Source organism: Ursus maritimus, unplaced genomic scaffold (genome assembly GCF_017311325.1).
Source record: "Ursus maritimus isolate PB19 unplaced genomic scaffold, ASM1731132v1 scaffold_5, whole genome shotgun sequence".
Taxonomy (NCBI): Eukaryota; Metazoa; Chordata; class Mammalia; order Carnivora; family Ursidae; genus Ursus; species Ursus maritimus.
In genome coordinates, this window is record NW_024426663.1 from 82,616,029 (window position 1) to 82,638,296 (window position 22,268).

The following is a 22,268-nucleotide window of genomic DNA, read 5'->3' on the forward strand; positions in this document are numbered from 1 at the left end:
ATACCTATCAATAATTATTTTAAATGTAAATGGTCTGTATTATCTAATTTAAACATACAGGATGGCAGAATGGATAACAAACAAGGCCCATCTACATGCTAAGTACAAGAGACACATTTTAGATCCAAGGAAGCATATGAAAGGAAAGTGAAAGAATTGGAAATGATATACCATGTAAATAGAAATTAAAAAAATGTTAGCAATACATATATTACACAAAATAGACTTAAGGAAAAAAGACTAACAACAGACAAAAATGATTTTACATAATGGTAAGTGTTCCATCCAACCATAAGATATTAAAATTGTAAATATCTGTGACCTCAACATTGGAGTACCTCAATACATAAAGCAAATATTAACAGACATAAAGGGAGAAATTGATAGTAATACAATAATAAATTATAAATAATTGTAGGTGACTTTAACATCCAAATTGCAGCAGTGGAAAGATCACCTAGGCAGAAAGTCAAGGCAGGGTAAACAGAAGGGGGAATGAACCATGAAAGACTGTGGACTCTGGGAAACAAACTGAGGGCTTTAGAGGGGAGGGAGGTGGGGGATTGGGATGGGCCAGTGATGGGTATTAAGGAGGGCACATATTTCATGGTGCACTGGGTGTTTTATGCAAAAAATGAATCATGTAACATTGCATTAAAAACTAGGGATGTACTGTATGGTGACTAATATAACAAAATAAAAATTATAATAAAAAAAAGAAAGTCAACAAAAAGTGTCATTGAAGGACACAATAGACCAGATAAACTTCACAGGTATATACAGATCATTCCCTCCAAAAACAACAGAATGTAAATCCTTCTCGAGTGCACATGAAATACTTTCAAGGGTAGACAACATCGTAGGCTACAAAACAAACCTCAATAAATTTTAAAAGGTTGAAATTTTGTCATGCATTTTTTTTTAACCAAAAAGGTATGAAAGTAGAAATCAATCAAAAGGAAAAAAAACTGAAATAAAAACAAAAACAAGTGAATGCCAAAGAGCAAGTTACCCTATAGCTAATGGCTCAATAAGGAAACCAAAGAAAAAATTGAAAAAAAATACATGAGGATATATGAAAATGAAAACATGATGGTCAAAAATGTGGAGATACAATACAACCAGTTCTAAGAAGGAAATTTAGTGATACAGGGCTACTTTAAGAAATAACAATAATCGCAATAAACAATATAACCTTATACCTAAAGGAACTAGAAAAAGAAAACAAAACAGAAAAAAAAACTACAATGAAAACAAGAAAGAAAATAAATATCAGAACAGCAATAGATTATATATATATAAAAGACCAATGAAATAAAAAGTTTGTTCTTTGAAAAGATAAACAAAATTATATTTATTCAGAGTCATAAAAGAAGGGGGGACACAAATGTATAGAATCAGAAACTAAAGAGAGAAAATAACAATTACCACCACAGAAATACAAAGAGCTAAGAGGCTATTGAGCAAAAACCTATGGAAACAACTTAGACAATCTAAAAGAAATGAATATTCCTAAAAACTTGCAATCTTCCAAAACTAATATGGAAGAAACAGACAAATTGAATTGATTAATTATCAGTAATTAAATTGAATCAGTAATCAAAACATACAAACAAACAAGACCAGTATATATACATATATATATATACACATATACCACATATTCCTTATCTCTTTTTTTAAATATTTTTTTATATTATGTTAGTTACCACACAGTACATCCCTGTTTTTTTATGTAAAGTTCGATGATTCATTAGTTGCGTATAACACCCAGTGCACCATGCAATACGTGCCCTCCTTACTACCCATCACCAGCCTATCCCATTACCCCACCCCCAACCCTGAAGCCTGCAGTTTGTTCTCAGGAGAAGAAAGGGATAAAGAAAGGGGGGGTAATCAGAAGGGGGAATGAAGCATAAGAGACTATGGACTCTGATAAACACATATTCCTTATCTATTAATATATTGATCAAAACTTAGATGGGTATAGTAAAAAATGCTGCAATAAATACAGGAGTACATTTTTTTCCTTTGGGTATATAGACAATAGTGGAAATATTGGATCACATAGTATTTCTCTTTGTAAGATGAGTGGGGCAGGGAATTGGGCTAAAAGGATGAAGGGGAATAAGAGATATGGGCTTCCAGCTATGGAATGAATTAAGTATGGGAATAAAAGACACAGCATGAGGAGTAGAGTTAACTATATTATAATAGCAATATATGGGGACAAATGGTAACTACACTCATGGTGAGAATAACATAAGTATAATCTTGTTAAATTACTATGGTGTAAACTCAAAACTAAGGTAACATTGTGTATCAACTATGCTCAAAAATAAAAATTAACAATGAAAAAGTAAAATAAACAATCTCCCAACAAATGAAATTCCAAGAATCATTAGCTTCACAGGTGAATTCTAACAAATATTTAGAGAGGAGTTGATATGCATTCTAACTATTTCAAAAAATAGAAGAGGAAGTAAACCTTCCAAATTCATTCTATCAGGCCAGCATTATCAGCCCTGACACCAAGATGAGATAAAGATATTATTAAAAAAATAAAAGAAAACAATAGGCTAATATTACAGATGAACACCATTACAAAAGTCCCCAAGAAAACATTAACAATTCACATTTAACAATGTGTAAAAAGGATCGCTCACTGGGATCAAGTGGAATTTAAACCAGGGATAATATTGTTCGATATTTGCAAATCAACCAACATGAGATACCAAATCAACAAAACAAAGGGTAAAAACCCTATGATCCTCTCAGTAGGTGCAGAAAAAAAAACATATAACTAAATTCATTCATAATAAAAGCATCCATTCACAAGAAAAATTAAACAAAGTGAGTTTAGAGGGAACATACCACAACATAACAAGGATCATATATATAATAGAACAAGGAAACAATGACAACAATGACAAAAGCTAATATCCTACTCAGTTGTGATAAACCACACTCTTTTTCAACTGGAACAAGACAAGCATATCCACTATGCCATTCCTTGCCAACATAGTACTGGATGTCTGAGCCACAGCAATCAGACAAGAAAAAAAATACACAAGCCAACTCTTAACCACAATAAAGAGACATATAGATAAAAATACACTAATAGTAGGAGACCTCAACAATCCACTATCAGCAATAGACAGATCACCTAAGCAAGAAATCAACAAAGAAACAAGAGCTTTGAATGCCATACTCGACAAGTTGGACCTCATAGATATATATAGAACACTACACCCCAGAACCAAAGAATACTCATTCTATTCTAATGCCCATGGAATATTCTAAAAAATAGACCATGTTCTGGGACACAAAACAGGTCTCAACCGATACCAAAAGACTGAAATTATTCCCTGCATATTCTCAGACCACAATGCTCTGAAACTGGAAATTAACCACAAGGAAAAATTTGGAAGAAACTCAAACACTTGGAGACTAAGAACCATCCTGCTCAGGAATGATTCAATAAACCAGGAAATCAAAAATCAATTTAAACAATTTATGGAGACCAACGAGAATGAAAACACAATGGTCCAAAACCTAGGGGATACTGCAAAGGCAGTCCTAAGGGGGAAATACATAGCCATCCAAGCCTCACTCAAAAGAATAGAAAAATCTAAAATGCAGTTTTTATATTCTCACCTCAAAAAGCTGGAACAGCAACAGAGGGACAGGCCTAATCCACGCATGAGGAAGCAATTGACCAAGATTAGAGCAGAAATCAATGAATTAGAAACCAGGAGCACAGTAAAGCAGATGAAAGGAACTACAAGCTGGTTCTTTGAGAGAATCAATAAAATTGACAGACCACTGGCAAGACTTATCCAAAAGAATAGAGAAAGTACCCAAACTAATAAAATTATGAATGAAAAGGGAGAAGTCACAACCAACACCAATGAAATTGGAAGGATTATTAGAACCTTTATCAACAGCTTTATGCCAATAAATTAAGCAATCTGGAAGAGATGGAGGCCTTCCAGGAAACCTGTAAACCAACAAGACAGAAACAGGAAGAAATTGATTTTTTAAACAGGCCAATTAATTATGAAGAGATTGAGTCAGTGATAAACAACCTTCCAAAAAACAAAACCCCAGGCCCGGATGGTTTTCCTGGGGAGTTCTACCAAACATTCAAAGAAGAAATAATACCTATTCTCCTAAAGTTATTTCAAAGATAGAAACAGAAGGAAAGCTACCAAACTCATTCTATGAGGCCAATATTATCTTGATCCCCAAACCAGGCAAAGACGCCAACAAAAAAGAGAATTACAGACTGATTTCCCTAATGAATATGGATGCCAAAATCCTCAACAAGATCCTGGCCAATAGAATCCAACAGTACATTAAAAGGATTATCCATCATGACCAAGTGGGATTCATCCCTGGGGTGCAAGGGTGGTTCAACATTCACAAATTGATCAGCATGATACATCATATGAACAAGAAAATCTCAGGAAACATATGATCCTCTCAATTGATGCAGAAAAAGCATTTGACAAAATACAGCATCCTTTCGTGATTAAAACCCATCAGAATGTAGGGATAGACGGTACATTCCTCAGTATCAGAAAAACATCTATGAAGAGCCTACAGCAAATATCATTCTCAATGGGGAAAAGCTGGAAGCCTTTCCCTTAAGATCAGGAACATGACAAGGATGCCCACTCTCACCACTATTATTCAACATAGTACTAGAATTCCTTGCAACAGCTGCCAGACAACAAAAAGGAATAAAAGATATCCAAATCAGCAAAGAAGTCAAAATGTCTCTCTTTGCAGATGACATGATACTATATAGGAAAACCCAAAAGAAGCCATTCCCAAACTATTAGAAGTTATAGAGCAATTCACTAATGTGGCGGGATACAAAATCAATGCTCAGAAATCAGTTGCATTTCTATACATGAATAATGAGACTGAAGAAAGAAAAATTAGAGGACATTTTTCAAAGAACTGGAAAAAATAGTCCTTAAATTTGTATGGAACCAGAAAAGGCCCCGAATCAACAAGGAACTGTTGAAAAGGAAAAACAAAGCTGGGGGCATCACAATGCTGGATTTCAAGCTGTACTACAAAGCTGTGATCACAAAGACAGCATGGTACTGGCACAAAAACAGACACATAGACCAATGGAACAGAATAGAGAGCCCAGAAATGGACCCTCGGCTCTTTGGGCAACTAATCTTTGATAAAGCAGGAAAAAACATCCGGTGGAAAAAAGACAGTCTCTTCAATATATGGTGCTGGGAAAATTGGACAGCTACATGCAAAAAAATGAAAGTTGACCACTCTCTCACACCATACAGAAAGATAAACCCCAAATGGATGAAAGACCTCAATGTGAGACAGGAATCCATCAAAATCTTAGAGCAGAATATAGGCAGCAACCTCTATGACATTGGCCAAAGCAAACTTTTTTCATGACACATCTCCACAGGGAAGAGAAACAAAAGAAAAAATGAACTTGTGGGACTTCCTCAAGAAAAAAATCTTCTGCACAGCCAAGGAAACAGTCAAAAAAACTAAGAGGCAGCCCACGGAATGGAAGAAGATATTTGCAAATGATGCTACAGATAAAAGACTGGTATCCTAGATCTATAAAGAACTTCTCAAACTCAATACATAAGAAAAAAATAAACAAGTCATAAAATGGGCAATAGATATGAACAGACACTTTTCCAATGATGACATAAAAATGGCTAATAGACACATGAAAAAATGTTCAAAATCATTAGCCATCAGGGAAATTCAAATCAAAACCACACTAAGATACCACCTTACGCCAGTTAGAAAGGCAAAAATTGACAGGGCAAGAAACAACAATTGCTGGAGAGGATGTGGAGAAAGGGGATCCCTCCTACATTGTTGGGGGGAATGCAAGGTGGTACAGCCACTCTGGAAAACAGTGTGGAGGTCCCTTAAAAAGTTAAAAATTGAGATACCCTATGACCCAGCCATTGCACTACTGGGTATTTACCCCAAAGATACAGACGTAGTGAAGAGAAGGGCCATATGCACCCCAATGTTCATAGCAGCATTATCCACAATAGCTAAATCATGGAGGAGCCGAGATGCCCTTCAAGAGATGACTGGATTAAGAAGTTGTGGTCCATATATACACTGGAATATTATCAGCTATCAGAAAGAACGAGTTCTCAACGTTTGCTGCAACATGGACGGCACTGGAGGAGATAATGCTAAGTGAAATAAGTCAAGCAGAGAAAGAAAATTATCATATGATTTCTCTCATCTATGGAACATAAGAACTAGGAAAATCGGTAGGAGAAGAAAGGGATGAAGAAAGGGGGATAATCAGAAGGCAGAATGAAGCATGAGAGACTATGGACTCTGTGAAACAAACTGAGGGCTTCAGAGGGGAGGGGTTGGGGGAATGGGATAGACTGGTGATTGGTAGTAAGGTGGGCACGTATTGCATGGTGCTCTGGGTGTTATAAGCAACTAATGAATCATCGAACTTTACATCAGAAACCAGGGATGTACTGTATGGTGACTAACATAATATAATAAAAAAACATTAAAATAAAAAAAAAGAAAAAAAGAAACAGAAGTTATCCAGATCGGTAGGGAAGGAGTTAAACTACCATCAGTAGCAGACAACAGAATACTACACATAGAAAACAACAGAAACTTGAACAACTCATTATTAGAAGTAAAATGGATTCATTCAGGTTGCAGGATTCAAAAATTAATGCACAGTAATTGTGCTTCTGTTCACTAATAATGAATTAGCAGAAAGAGAAAAAAAAAATTAAATCTATTTACAATTGCCCCAAAAGAATGAAATACCTAGGGATAAGTTTAACAAGGTAAAAGACCTATATTCTGAAATCTATAAAATATTGGTGAAAGAAACTGAAGAAGACATAAACAATGAAATGATATTACCTCCTCATGCATTTTTGTTAAAATATCTATACTACCCAATGCAATCTACAGACTTAATATAATCCCAATAAAAACACCAATAGCATTTTTAACAGAAAATAACAAAGAGTTTGAAAAAGTGTATTGCAATCACAAAAGACAATTATGAAAAAGAAGAAAAAATCTGGTTATACTACCATCCCAGGTTTCAAGATATACTACAAAGCTGCAGTAAATAAGAGTGTTATTCTTGTATACAAAGACACATAAATCAATGGACCTGAACAGAGAGCATAAAAATAAACCTGCTTATATGGTTCAGTTAATCTATGACATAGGAGGGAAGAATATACACTGGGAAAAAGACAATCTCTTCAATAAATGGTGCTTCCAGTTACACTGGAAAGAATGAAACTGGAAAAAAATGTCTAACACAATACACAGAACTGAAATCAAAATGGATTAAAGGCTTAAATGTGAGACATGCAACAATAAAACTCCTAGAAGATAACATCAGTAGTAATTTTTTTTGAAATCAGTTTAGGAAAATAATCATTTTGGGACAGTGAAGAAAAACAGCAACAAAGCAAAACAAACAAAAAAGGAACTTATGAATGCAAGAACCTTTTTCTGGATGATATTATGCATTAAGGGGTTAATATTTGAAAAGTGTAAAAAATGCATATTCATACAACTCTACATCAAAACAGCAAATAACCTGATTAAAAATGGGCGGAGGACCTACGTAGACTTTTTTTTTCCCCTAGGATAACATACAGGTCAAAAAATGGCCAACAGATAGAATTAAGGGGTTAATATTTGAAAAGTCTAAAAAATTCATATTCATACAACTCTACATCAAAACAACAAATAACCTGATTAAAAATGGGCAGAGGACCTAAATAGACTTTTTTTTTTTTCCCTAGGACGACATACAGGTCATATACATGGCCAACAGATAGAAGAAAACATGCTCAACATTGTTAATTTCAGGGATGTGGAAATGAAAACCAAAACAGATGTCACACTTCTCAGGATGGCTGGAATCAAAAAGACAAAAAATAGTTAGTGTTGGCAAGGCAATGGAGAAAAAGGAAGTCTTACACCCTCTTGGTGGTAATGCAAACTGGGGCAGGCACTGAGGAACCAAATGGAGATTCCTCAAAAAATAATAATAATAGAAATAACATTGATCCAACAATTGCACTATGGGGCATGGCCCAGAATAAATGCAAACATTGATTTGAAAATACATACAAAACATGATGCTTATTGCAACATTATTACAATTTCCAAGATGTGAACGCAGCCTAAGGGTTGATCAATAGACAAAATACTAAAGAGGATGTGGAACACACAACACACATGCACACACACACACACACACACACACACACACACTGAAATATTACTCAGACATAACAAGGATGAGATCATGCCACTTGAGACAACATGGATGTTTATAGAAGGTTTTATGTTACATGAAATGAATCAGACTGAGAAAGACAAATACATTAACCCACTGATAAGTGGAATCTAGAAAAAATGAATAAAAATAAATCCAGTATAAGACATAAATGCAGAGAAGACACTAATGGCTGCCAGGTGGAAACTGGATAAGGGTTGGGCAAAATAAGTTAAGAAGAGTGAGAGACAGGCTTGCAAACATGGAATGAAGACATCGCAGAATAAAAAGCACAGCATAAGAAATGCAGTCAGTGATATTTTCCTAGGATTGTAATGGGAATGATTGTAGCTACACTTGTGAACATAGCATAATGTAAAAACTAGTCAAATCACTAAGTTGTACACCTGAAACTAGTGTAGCAATTTGTCAATTATACTCAACTTAAAAAAAAATAATTCATTAGAAATAAATGAAGAAACATAATAAATAAATAAATAAATAAATAAATAAATAAATAGCATAATGACCTCTCTAAAGACCTAATTCCTAAGGCCATCACATTTGGGTTTAGAGTGCAGATCAGAGTAATTTGGAGGAAAAGTGTTGAATCCATATTGCAGAGCAAGGACACACTAGGGAAATCAAAATCTTGAGATCTTTTGAGAGCCGCTTGTTTCAGAATCTGAGACAAGGGGACACTCTTCTATAATGGATTACCCTTCTCTTTACACATGAACCGTATGGGAAATATGTGCTATCCATCACATTGACCTTTGGTTTTTGGATAGAGTTCCAGGTTCCTAGTTCAGGAATGATGCTTTCATCAGAGACATATTAATAGTTGGTCTAAAACCAAAACTAGACCTGCCAGCAGATGTTTTGGGCTCCTCATGCCAGCATGTTCCTTGTGGGCAAATGCCAAACTTCTTTGTATCTTTATTCTTATTGAACTGCTCATTCTTGCTAGATGCTTCCTGTGTACTCCATCACATGTGCCATACACACTATGCTACAGGAAGCCAACCTGAATGATGATATCTAAGAGTCCCCTTCACTCTGACTTCTGAGGGAGTGTAGTTCATAGAGTGTACCTTCCATGACTGTGTGCTCCTATATTCTCCTTACCTTACAGGACTGAAGTATCTGTTGTTTCAGCTATCAGGAGTGGAAGCATTGATCTTGGTTGAGTAAATCTGCCTAACTTGAGGTCATGATCCCTTCCTGGCTGCAGGCCCCATTCGATGAGCACTTCTGTGGGTCCCTATTGCAGGAGGAACACATGGAAGGACCATCTCAGAATTCCACCAAAGGTAGCTGAGAACTTGGTTGGGTCTGCCTCCCCGTTCAACATCTCCCTGTGCCCAATTCTGCCTCCTTTATTGCATGGGCATTGATCCTTAGAATACTACCCCAGTAAACTTCCCACATGTGATTTTCATTCTTGTAAGTGTGCCTGTGGGGTTGGTTTAAAAAAAACTGATATTTCTTTCTTTTGCTTCCTTCCTTCTGGTTTGTGACTTTCTGTATCTGCTGTTTGTCTGGGTCAAAGCACCTGTTGTAAGGTGTTTTCCAAACAGCCTGTTTAGATGGAGTCTGGAATCTACTCCATCCCTGCATGCTTGCAAGAGAGAATGGTGGCACAACTTGCTCTTGCTAAAATGGAGGTCTGTTACAACCTCTTATAGTTTCCCACAATTATGCTCACACACTCATATATAGTCCTAGATTAATCTCAATTTAGGTGCCCAGATTCATCGTAATTTCATTGTAATTTTCTTACAGAGTTCTGAGTGTTATGTGCCTTTCCTCCTCTGACATGAAGCTTATCCGTTCCTCATTTTTCTGTCTCCTGGGAATCTGCAGAGCATTTGATCTACATAGCACACAGTCTATTTGCCACATCAGTCAGTTGCACCCTGTTTTACTAGAGCGTTGTTTGACAGCCTTTTGGTCTGAGGCACAGTAGAGTTCAAAACAGAACAATATGAATACTTACTGAAAATTATTTTTCCACTCTTTGCAGAAAGTCTTACTTGAAGCTTGATATACTACCTGTCTGTAATGTACTTCTCAGAGTCAGCTGTAGTTTTTTTTTTTTTTTCCCAAAAGTAATATAGCTTTACTTAATGTAGTTTTCACTCAGGTGGTCTATAATATTGTAAATCAATGCTGTATTTGTCACTTTGATAAGATTTAACATCCAAAGGCAGAAGTTTAACTGAAATCTACAATGTGTTTCCTTCTTAAGAAACAAATGACACTTCTTGAAGCTCACATGGATTAAGCAACTATATTATCTCACTTTTGTACAGAAGCAGCATTTTCGATCAACTATCCCATAAGATTTTTTTTTAATTTTATAGTTATGGATGTGATCCTTACATATGTTCTTTCCAAAAGTGGTTATTAAATTCCAGTTAGCTAACATACAGTGTAATATTAGTTTCAGGTATACAATATCATGATTCAACACCTCCATACAACACCCGGTGCTCATCACAAGTGCACTCCTTAATCCATCACCTATTCTTATATATATATTCTTAGGCACGCCAAGGAAAATTGCATGGTAAAAAATGTAGCCAAGTACCAAGGTTTGCTTGGAAACCTAAAATATATAGTACAAACAAAAACAAATTAATTTAAAACAATCCTCATGGAATCCAACTGCAAAGTGCTTGACACAATGCATTCTGGCTCTTGTTGCTATGATGATAGATTTTATAACTTACTGGGGAACATAAAGTGAAATCATAAAGATACAAGCTAACAAACTCATAATTCAGCAATGAAATTATGTTTAATTAGAAAAAAGTAGCTAAATCCTATCATGCGCTTCTTTATTTGAACTACAGTCTTTGACAAAAGTTAATCTTCCAATATTGCACTCTGGAATCTCACCCATCAAAGTTTCACAAGTAGTGCAAGTATCACTTTAATTCATTCCATCATGTATTTTTAAATCATTCCTTTTCATGGACATTATTCACATTTTCTTTTGCTTGTAGATGATTATCACTTATTTAATTTTTTTAAGATTTATTTATTCATTTTAGAGTGAGAGAGACAGAGTGAGCAGGGGCAGGGACAAAGGGAGAGGCAGAGAGAATCTCTAGCAGACTCTTCACTGAGTGTGGAACCTGAAGCAGGTGCTGATCCAATGACCCTGAAATCTTGAACTGAGCCACAACCAGGAGTCCAAGGCTTAACAGACTACACCACCTATGCCCTTCTCTTATTTTAATTTTGATGAATCACAACTTTCTCAAAGAATGTAGCAATCTGGAAATCTTTAAAATCCTTGAAATTGGAACATTTTTCTCATCCAAAGATTCAGATTTATGCAGGTCTGCTACTAATAAGCTACTATTTTTAGCAAAAGATGCCAATAGGCCACACCCCTTAACAGGGCACTCTAGACAACGATATGAGTGAGATTCATGCTGCCAGACTACAAGATCCTTCCTCCTCCAAAGAGAAGCATTAGGATGACCGAGCTCAGAGAGGATACATTTCCAGTTTGTGGAAGTCATCATTTTTATCTATGTGAGTAGGTCATAGTCATCTTTAATATTTAGTAATTTATTTATCAGTCTGAACTCCACAAAATCCAAATTCACATTATTTTCTCTATGTAGTTTTATAAATAAATGTCTTTTTTAAAATCTATCCCACAATGTGAATAAGGTGTATACTAGCTGATGCAACCATGAGGTAAAATCCAGGCAGTAAATTGTCAGTTCAGTCACATAAATGATTTTGGTATTATTGTATTATTTTTAACAGAACAGATTGATCATGCTAATATTCTAAGGGAAAGCTATATATATACTTTAGTTTAATTTGGGTCAATAAGAATCAGAAAAATACGCTATGAATATTATCAGTGTGTCTCTTGTATAATATTGAAATAATAGTCAATATTTTTTATTTTAATGTTTTTTATTATATCATGTTAGTCACCATGCAGTACATCCCTGGTTTCTGATGGAAAGTTCCATGATTCATTAGTTGTGTATAACACCCAGTGCACCATGCAATAGTCAAGAATTTTAATACAAGAAATAGTTAATGTTATTATTTCTTGGAAAAATTTAATTTCCTACCCATGATTTTATTTAACTGATACCTTTAGCTGATTTTACTTGTAAATACTATAAACAAATAGCATGTTGAGTAGACAATTAGATTCATGATGATAAAGTTTTATACACATATTTCACCTTAAAATAATGCATAGATACATAACATACCTCCATTCAAAAGTAAAACACTACTGGGGGGGGGGGCTGGGAGGCTCAGTCATTAAGCATCTGCTTTCCACTCAGGTCATGATCCCAGGGTCCTGGGATCAAGCCCAACATCCAGCTCCCTGCTCAGCAGGAAGCCTGCTTCTTCCTCTTCCACTTCCCCTGCTTGTGTTCCCTCTCACTGTGTCTCTCTCTGTCAAATAAATAAAAATCTTTTAAAAAGTTAAACACTACTAATTCGAAATTAAAAAGAAACCAAAAATTATAAACATCACAAGAAAAAGTACCATAAGAAAAAGTATTTGCTAAATGTAATAATAATGTTAATGTTTGTAATGATTTTCTAAATGAATCTATTGAATGTATGTAAAGGGGAAAAAACTAGCTCAAAATGTTGTATTATTAAGCTATAGCTGTTCACATTATAAAAATTAAAAAAATAAAAAATCCCATTAAAATTATCTTTAAATTTGCAATAAAGTTATGATAGAAGCCTTAAAGTCTATAGATGGATTGAGTTAAGAAAGAAACCACACACACACACACACACACACACACACACACACATATATATATTCACCTTAGAATGAAAGAAAATTCTGACACAAGGTACAAAATAAATGTTGATGACATGTCATTACGTGAAACAAGCCAATCATCGAAAGACATATTCTGTGTAATCCCACTAATCTAAAGATCCTATAATAGTCAATTGTATACAGCCAGAATAGCAGAATGGGGGTTGCCAGATCCCAGGGACAGGGAGAAACAGACACTCTCAGTTGATTTTCTGCCTAGGTGATCTTTCCACTGCTACAATTATGGGTACAAAGTTTCCATTTTAGATTATGAAAAATCATGGAGTTATATATTGGTAATTGCTGCAGAATAATGTGAATGTACATAATGACACTGTAGTGACAGTTATTTAAAAATAGGTCGTATGATAGCAAACATGATTTTAAGAAACTTACCCAAAGTCTGCAGTTACTAAAGTACAGACTGACATTAAACAAGCTTTAAGTTTTATCATTTTTCAAGAATGAGAGTTTAGGAAAATGGAATTAAGAATTCTTCAAGTCAAAGGAATGTGTTAGTAGGGTTGTGATGTCCTTCAGGAAAGCAGTAGAGAGATCCATAATTATGGAGTGCACACAGTTACTAGGTGTGCAGAGTGCAAATGTACAGATACGAGGGTGTGAAGACAACAAAGTTTAGATAAATGCAGTGAGAAGGAAGTGAGCTTCTATAATGATAAGGTTGAAACAACCAACTAAAACCTTGAAGTATAAAGCTGCCAGTGCAATGATGATGCTCAAGCAACGGAGGTAGGCATTGAGTGAGGTTTGTGCACTGTCTTCTCTGTCTTGATTGGCGTTCCAGTATCGGAGGTGCATGTAAATTGTGGGCAAATAGAATGACCACAGAAGAGGTTGACTCTTGCCATGCCATTTCATCGAATTAGAATGTACCACTGATATTGAAATAGTACCTTCATCTCTTCAAGTATGATCCTACTCAAATAACCAGCTAAACAAGCTTTAGTACTAGCAAATCAGGGGTAAAAATACCTTTGTAGATTTAGATTTTCTTGGAATTGAAGAAGAAATGAATTTATCTCTGTATTGGGTACTAATAAGTTTTATTTTCTCATTTACCACCAAAAGATCATGTCTCTGTGACATTCAGGAGAAAAAGTATGATTATAAAAAATCCCTTTATATAAACAGTTAATAAAACTTTGCATTTAGTATCATAGTCTCACATTGGGGAACATATTCTAAGATGATAGTCATTGTATTCAGTGTGTAACTTGATAAAGTCAAACTAAATACACTAATAATTCCAAATTAAGTTTTGCTTCTATCAACAGATTAATTCCTTCTAGTCCCTACATCTAATAATATAAATTCTCTTCCTTGGAAAGTAAAAATGCCTTCCCACAGTAATCAAAAGCAGCACAATTATACAATTTTGGTTGGTTTCATACATCATGGTATATTAGAAATACATAGCCCTCATTAATAACTACATAGATTTTATATTGCTGAAGACATTGATTTAATTCAGCTGCTAAGAATGTTGATTATGCTTGATAAAAGCAAACAGAAATGTCAATGACAAAGGGAATATTTTACTTCTTCTCCATATATTGATATCCTGTAGCACAAGACCTGCTGACAACTTCCTTCACTTATCAAGAAATTTTATTTCTAATGTCAATTAAGCAAACTCAAACTGAGAAGTGCTTATAATGAAAAAAAATGTGAAAATAATGTTATGCCCAAGTTAAAAATCTTTGCAAAACACAGATGAAAGATTGGGAATACATTTCAACATTTTCAGACATTCTTTTCATGAGAAATGTAATTGAAATTGTAATTTGAATTGTAACTCAATTGAATTTCAATTGAAATTGAAATTACAATTTCATGAGAAATTGTAAATGATGAAAGCTCTGTCATCTCTTTCTTCATTTGCAGTGTCACTCCTGTTTGAAATCATGAACATCTGGAACACCACCTCAGATTTCATTCTCCTAGGACTCTTTAAACACACAGGAGCCCACCTATTTCTCTTTGTGATGGTTCTGACAATTGCCTTCACCTCTCTAGTAGGCAATGCCCTCATGATCTTCCTGATTCACCAGGATGCCCGACTCCACACACCCATGTACTTCCTACTGAGCCAACTCTCCCTCATGGACATGATGCTGGTCTCCACCATTGTGCCCAAAATGGCAGCTGACTATTTGACTGGCCAGAAGTCTATTTCCCCTGCTGGCTGTGGGTTGCAGATCTTTTTCTTCCTCACTTTGGGAGGGGGTGAGTGCTTCCTTTTAGCAGCCATGTCCTATGACCGTTATGTGGCTGTGTGCCACCCACTGAGATACCCCATTCTCATGAGCTGGCAATTATGCTTGAGAATGACTGTGGGGTCTTGGTTCCTGGGGGCAGCTGATGGGCTCATGCAGGCTGCTGCTACCCTGAGTTTTCCATTCTGTGACGCACATGAGATCGATCATTTCTTCTGTGAGGCACCTACTCTGGTTCGTTTGGCTTGTGCTGACACAGTTGTTTTTGAGTATGTGATGTACATTTGCTGTGTATTAATGCTCCTGGTCCCAATTTCTCTCATCCTGATTTCCTATAGTCTCATCCTTGCAGCAGTTCTCCAGATGCATTCTAGAGAAGCCCGCAAGAAGGCTTTTGCCACCTGCTCCTCACATCTCTGTGTGGTGGGACTCTTTTATGGAGCTGCTATTTTTATCTATATGAGACCCAAATCCTATAGGTCAGCTAATCATGATAAAATTGTGTCAGTGTTCTATACTATCTTCACCCCAGTGTTGAACCCCATTATCTATAGCCTGAGAAACAGTGATGTGAAGGGAGCTCTGAGAAAGTGTATGGGTCACTGGGGTACCTCAAATCAAGACTAAGATAACATTGATTTGCCCCAAATTACAAGCTTATATGAAACTGATTGTGGGAGATTTCCTAGAGAAAAACGTAATATGTATTACATCTGTAACTGCAGTGTTTTACTTTGAAAAGCAGACACTGCTGTATATTTCACATTTTTTCATGTATAATCATTTTACTGTATTTTGAAAATTGCTTATTTTTTATTTTTATTTTTTGATGTAAAGTTCGATGATTCATTAGTTGCTTATAACACCCAGTGTACCATGCAATACGTACCCTCCTTATTACTCATCACCAGCCTATTCCATTCCCCCACCTCCCTCCCTTCTGAAGCCCTCAGTTTGTTTCTCAGTCTATAGTCTCTCATGCTTCATTCCCCCTTCTGATTACCCCCCCTTTCTTTAACCCTTTCTTCCCCTACCAATCTTCCTAGTTCTTATGTTCCATAGATGAGAGAAACCATACGATAATTGTCTTTCTCTGCTTGACTTATTTCACTTAGCATTATCTCCTCCAGTGCCGTCCATGTTGCAGCAAATGTTGAGAAATTGTTCTTTGTGGTAGCTGAGTAATATTGCATTTTATATATGGACCACGTCTTCTTAATCCAGTCCTCTGTTGAAGGGCATCTCGGCTCCTTCCACGATTTAGCTATTGTGGACAATGCTGCTATGAACATTGGGGTGCATATGGCCCTTCTCTTCACTACGTCTGTATCTTTGGGGTAAATACCCAGTAGTGCAATGGCTGGGTTATAGGGTAGCTCAATTTTTAACATTTTAAGGGACCTCCACACTGCTTTCCAGAGTGGCTGTACCAACTTGCATTCCCACCAACAATGTAGGAGGGAGCCCCTTTCTCCACATCTTCCCCAGCAATTGTTGTTTCTTGCCTTGTCAATTTTTGCCATTCTAACTGGCACAAGGTGGTATCTTAGTGTGGTTTTGATTTGAATTTCCCTGATGGCTAATGACTTTGAACATTTTTTCATGTGCCTGTTAACCATTGGTATGTCTTCAATGGAAAAGTGTCTGTTCATATCTTCTGCCCATTTTATGATTTGTTTATTTGTTTCTTGTGTATTGAGGTTGAGAAGTTCTTTGTAGATCTTGGATACCAGTCTTTTATCTGTAGCATCATTTGCAAATATATTCTCCCATTTCGTGGGCTGCCTCTTAGTTTTTTTTGACTGTTTGCTTGGCTGTGCAGAAGCTTTTTATCTTGACTAAGTCCCACAAATTCATTTTTTTCTTTTGCTTCTCTTGCCTTTGGAGATATGTCATGAAAAACGTTGCTGTAGCTGATGTCGTAGAGGTTGCTGCCTCTGCTCTCCTCTAGGATTTTGATGGATTCCTATCTCACATCGAGGTCTTTCATCCATTTGGGGTTTATCTTTGTGTATGGTGTGAGAGAGTGGTCAAGTTTCATTGCATTGCATATAGCTGACCAATTTTCCCAGCACCATTTATTGAAGAGACTGTCTTTTTTCCACTGGACATTTTTTCCTGCTTTATCAAAGATTAGTTGCCCAAAGAGCCAAGGGTCCAATTCTGGGTTCTCTATTTTCTATTTTGTTCCATTTGTCTATGTGTCTGTTTTTGTGCCAGTATCATGCTGTCTTTGTGATCACAGCTTTGTAGTACAGCATGAAATCTGGCATCGTGATGCCCCCAGCTTTGTTTTTCCTTTTCAACAATTCCTTGGTGATTCGGGGCCTTTTCTGGTTACACACAAATTAAGGCCTGTTTTTCCGGTTCTTCGAAAAATGTCATTGGTATTTTGTTTGGGATAGCATTGAAAGTGTAGATTGCTCTGGGTAGCATGGACATTTTAACAATGTTAATTTTTCCAATTTGCATATTTTTATCAAGATTTTATTTAAATTCAAGTGAGATAACATACAGTGAAATACTACTGTCAGATGCACTATTTAGTGATTCAAAACACACGTTGAACATCCAGTGCTCATCACAACAAGGGCAATCCTCAATCTGTATCACCTATTTAACCCATCTCCCCCTCTTCTTCCATCCAGTAACTCTCAGGTTGTTCTGTTAAGAGTTTTTTCATGGTTTGCCTCTCTTTTGTTTTGTTTTTCATTCCTTTCTTTTTGTTTCTTAATTCCACTTATAATTGAAATCATGATATTTGATTTCTCTGACTTACATACTTTCCTTTGCATAGTACTCTCAAGTTCAATCCATGTCCTTCCAAATGGCAAGATTTCATTCTTTTTATGGCTGAGTAGTAATATAACTCTTCTTTTTTTAATACTATTTTTATTATATTATGGTAGTCAACATACAGTACATCCCTAGCTTTTGATGTAAAGTTCCATGATTCATTACTTGCGTACAACACCCACTGCACCATGCAATACGTGCCCTCCCTAATACTCATCACCAGCCTATCCCATTCCCCCACTCCCCTCCACTCTGAAGCCCTCAGTTTGCTTCCTGGAGTCCATAGTCTCTCATGGTTCATTCCCCCTTCTGTTTACCCCCCCCCTTTCTTCTTCCCTTTCTTCTCCTACCGATCTTCCTACTACTTATGTTCCATAAATGAGTGAACTGATATGATACCAACTCTTCTTTATCCATTTATCAGTTGATGGACGTTTGAGCTGATTCTATATTTTGAATATTGTTGATAATACTATTATAAACATGGGTTTCTTTGAATCAGGATTTTTGTATACTTTAGGTAAATACTGAGTAGTGCATTTGTTGGGTTGTAGGGTAGTTCCATTTTTAACTTTTTGTGGAACCGACACACTGTTTTCCTGTGTGGCTGCAACAGCTTCCACACCCACCAACAGTGTAAGAGTTTATCCCTTTCTCCACATCCTCGCCAATATCTGTTGTTTCCTGCATTGTTAATTTAGCCCTTCTTATAGTTGTGAAGTGATACCTTATGTAGTTTTGATTTGTATTTCTATGATGATGAGTGATGGTGAGCATCTTTTAATTTGTCTGGTGGACATGACAGACTGCTGGATTAGACTCTTTGGAAAACTGTCTAATTATGTCTTCTGCTGCTGCTGCTTTCTTGACTAGATTTTTTTTTTCCTGGGGGGTTTATTGACTTTGTTAAATTCTTTATAGATTTTGGTAGATTTTGGATATTAACCCTTTATCAGGTATTCCACTTGCAAATAACTTCTCCAATTCTGTAGGCTGCCTTTTAGTTTTGTTGATTGTTTCCATCACTGTGCCAAAGCTTTTTATCTTGAGGAAGTCCCAATAGTTTATTTTTGCTTTTGTTTGCCTTGCTGGAGGAAAAATATGTAGTAAGAAGATGCTTTAGCCTTTGAAAAGAGGTTACTGCCTGTGTTGTCCCCCAAGATCTTGCTGGTTTCTTGTCTTACATTAGGTCTTTCATCCATTTTCAATTATATTTGTGGACGGTGTAAGAAAGTGGTCCAGTTTTGGTTATATGCATGTTGCTGTCCAGTTTTCTTGACACCTTATGTTCAGTGGACTCTCTTCTTTCCATTGGATAAGTTTTCCCTGCTTTGTTAAGGATTAGTTAACCATATAGTTGAGGGTCCATTTCTGAGTTTTCTGTTCCGTTCCATTGATCTACGTGTCTGTTTCTGTGTGAGTACCATACTGTCTGACTGTATCTTTCTAATATAGCTTAATCCACGATTGCAATGCCTCCAGCTTTGCTTTTCTTTTTCAACATTGCTTTGGCTATTTGGTGTCTTTTCTCATTCCACAGAAATTATAGAATTGTTCATTCTAGCTCTGTGGAAAATTGCTGATGGTATTTTGATAGGGATTGCATTAAATGTGTAGGTTCCTTTGGGTTGTATAAACATTTTAACAACGTTTGTTTGTCTCATCCATGGGCATGGATTTTTTTTTTTTCATTTCTTTGTGTCCTCTTCAATTTCCTTCATAAATGTTCTATAGTTTTTTTGAGTACAGATATTTTAGCTCTTTGGTTAGGTTAAATCTTAGGTATCTTATTGTTTTGGATGCAATTGCAAATGGAATCAATCCCTTGATTTCTTTTTCTGTTGCTTCATTATTGGTGTATAGAAATTCTGTACATTAATTTTGTATCTTGCAGCCTGGGTTAATTCATGTATTTGTTCTAGCAAATTATTGGTGGAGTCTTTGAGGTTGTCTACACAGAGTATCATGTCATCTGTAAGTAGTGAAAATTTAACATTACATCTTGATGTATTTTCTCTATTTTTGTTTTCTTATTACTGATGCTAAGACTTCCAAGAATATGTTAAATAGTAATGATGATAGTGGACACTCCTTTTTTGTTTCTGACCCTAGAGGCAAAGCTCTCAGGTTTTCCCTATTGAAATAATATCAGCTGTTGTCTTCCAAATATGGCCTTTATGATATTGAGGTATTTACTCTCTATACCAATGTTGTTTTTTGACAAGAATGGATGCTATATGTTTTCAAATACTTTTTCTGCATCTCTTGATAAGATAAGATGCTTCTTATCTTTCTTTTAGTAATGTGTTGTATTGTGTTAATTGATTTTCAAATACTGAACCACGACTAGAGCCTAAGAAATCATCTCCTTTGATCATGGTTATTTTATTTTATCTTTTTAATGTACTGTTGGAATGGATTTGCTAGTATTTTTTAGTGAGAATTTTTGGAATCCATATTCACCTGGGATATTTGTTTATAATTCCCCTTCTTAGTGCGGTATTTGAAATCAAGGTAACATTAGTCTCATAGTATGAGTTTGGAAATTTCCTTCCCTATTCATTTTTTTGGCAGTGTTTCAAAGAATAGGTATTAAGTGTTCTTTACATATTTTGTAGAATTTGCCGGGGAAGCCATCTGACTCTGGACTTTTGTTTGTTGGGAGATTTTCTTTTGTTCTTGTTATTGTTGGGAAATTTTTGATTACCATTTCAAATTCTTTGCTGGATCTGGGTCTGTTCAAATTTTCTATTTCTCCCTGTTTTGGTTTTTGGTAGTTTGTATATGTTTGGGAATTTATCTATTTCTTCCAGATTGCCCGGTTTGTTGGCTAATGATTTTTCATTGTACTCTCTTATGATTGTTTGTGTTCCTATGGTGTTGGGTGTGATCTCTCTTCTTTCAGTCATGATTTCATTTATTTGGGTCCTTTCTCTTTTCTTTTTGATAAGTCTGGGTAGCTGATTATCAATTTTATGAACCTTTTCAAGGCATCTGCTCTTAGTTTCATTGATCTGTTGTACTGTTTGTTGTTGTTGTTGTTTCTATATCATTTATTTCTGCTCTATTCTTTATTGTTTTTCTCTTCTGCTGCCTTTAAGCTTAATTTGATGTTTCTTTTCTATCTCCTTTAGGTGTAAAGGTAGGTTTTCTATTTGAGACTTTTCTTGCTTCTTGAGATAGGCCTGTACTGCAGTATAATTCTCTCTTAAGAGTGCCTTTGCTGCATTCCAAAGGTTTTGAACAATTGTGTATTCATTTTCATTACCTTAAGTGTATATATTTTTTTTCAGTTTCTTGGCTAACACATTCATTCACTAACAGGATGTTACTTAACCACTATGTATTTGTGGTCTTTCCAATTTTTTTCTTGTTGTTGACTTCAAGTTTCATAACATTGTGATCTGAAAATATTGATGATATGATCTCTATCTCTTTGTACTGACTGAGAACTGATTTGTGACCCAGCATGAGATCTATTCAAGACAAGATTCTACATGTACTCAAAAAGAATGTGCATTCTGATCATTTAGGATGAAATGTTCTGGATATATCTCTTAATTCTATCATGTCGAGTGTATCATTCAAAGCCCTTGTTTCCTTATTGATTTTCTTTTTGATGATCTGTCCATTGATGTCAGTGGGTGTTACAATCCCCTACTATTATTGTATTATTATCAATGAGTTTCTTCATATTTGTTATTATATGATTTATGTTTACGTGCTCCCAAGTGGGGACATAGTCATTTATAATTGTCAGATCATCTTGATGAATAGACCCCTTAATTATGATATACTGATATAATTAACATATAGACTCTTTTTAAAAATATAACGACCCATCTTCCTCTATTGTTGCAACCTTTGGTATTAAATCTAATTTGCTTTATATAAGTATGGCTTCTCAGGCTTACTTTTGATGTCCATTAGCATGATAGATGGTTCTCCATCTCCTAGCTTTCTATTTGCAGGTGCCTTTAGTTTTAAAATGAGTCTCTTGAGGGAGGAGTTAAGATGGCAGAGGACTAGGGGTCTCCTTTTTCAGCTTGTACCCTGAGTCGAGCTGGATAGGTACCAGACCATCCTGAACATCCACAGA

At 35.7% G+C, this 22,268-nt stretch overlaps 1 protein-coding gene across 1 annotated transcript; it reads left to right on the forward strand.

Moving 5' to 3' along the window:
* The first annotated feature begins 15,004 nt into the window (after positions 1-15,004).
* On the forward strand, positions 15,005-16,096 carry LOC103680812 (olfactory receptor 2T8-like). The gene has a single exon (XM_008710289.2). The coding sequence runs from the start codon at positions 15,005-15,007 to the stop codon at positions 15,998-16,000; it is 996 nt and encodes a 331-aa protein (XP_008708511.1). The 3' UTR covers positions 16,001-16,096.
* The last annotated feature ends 6,172 nt before the right edge of the window (positions 16,097-22,268 follow it).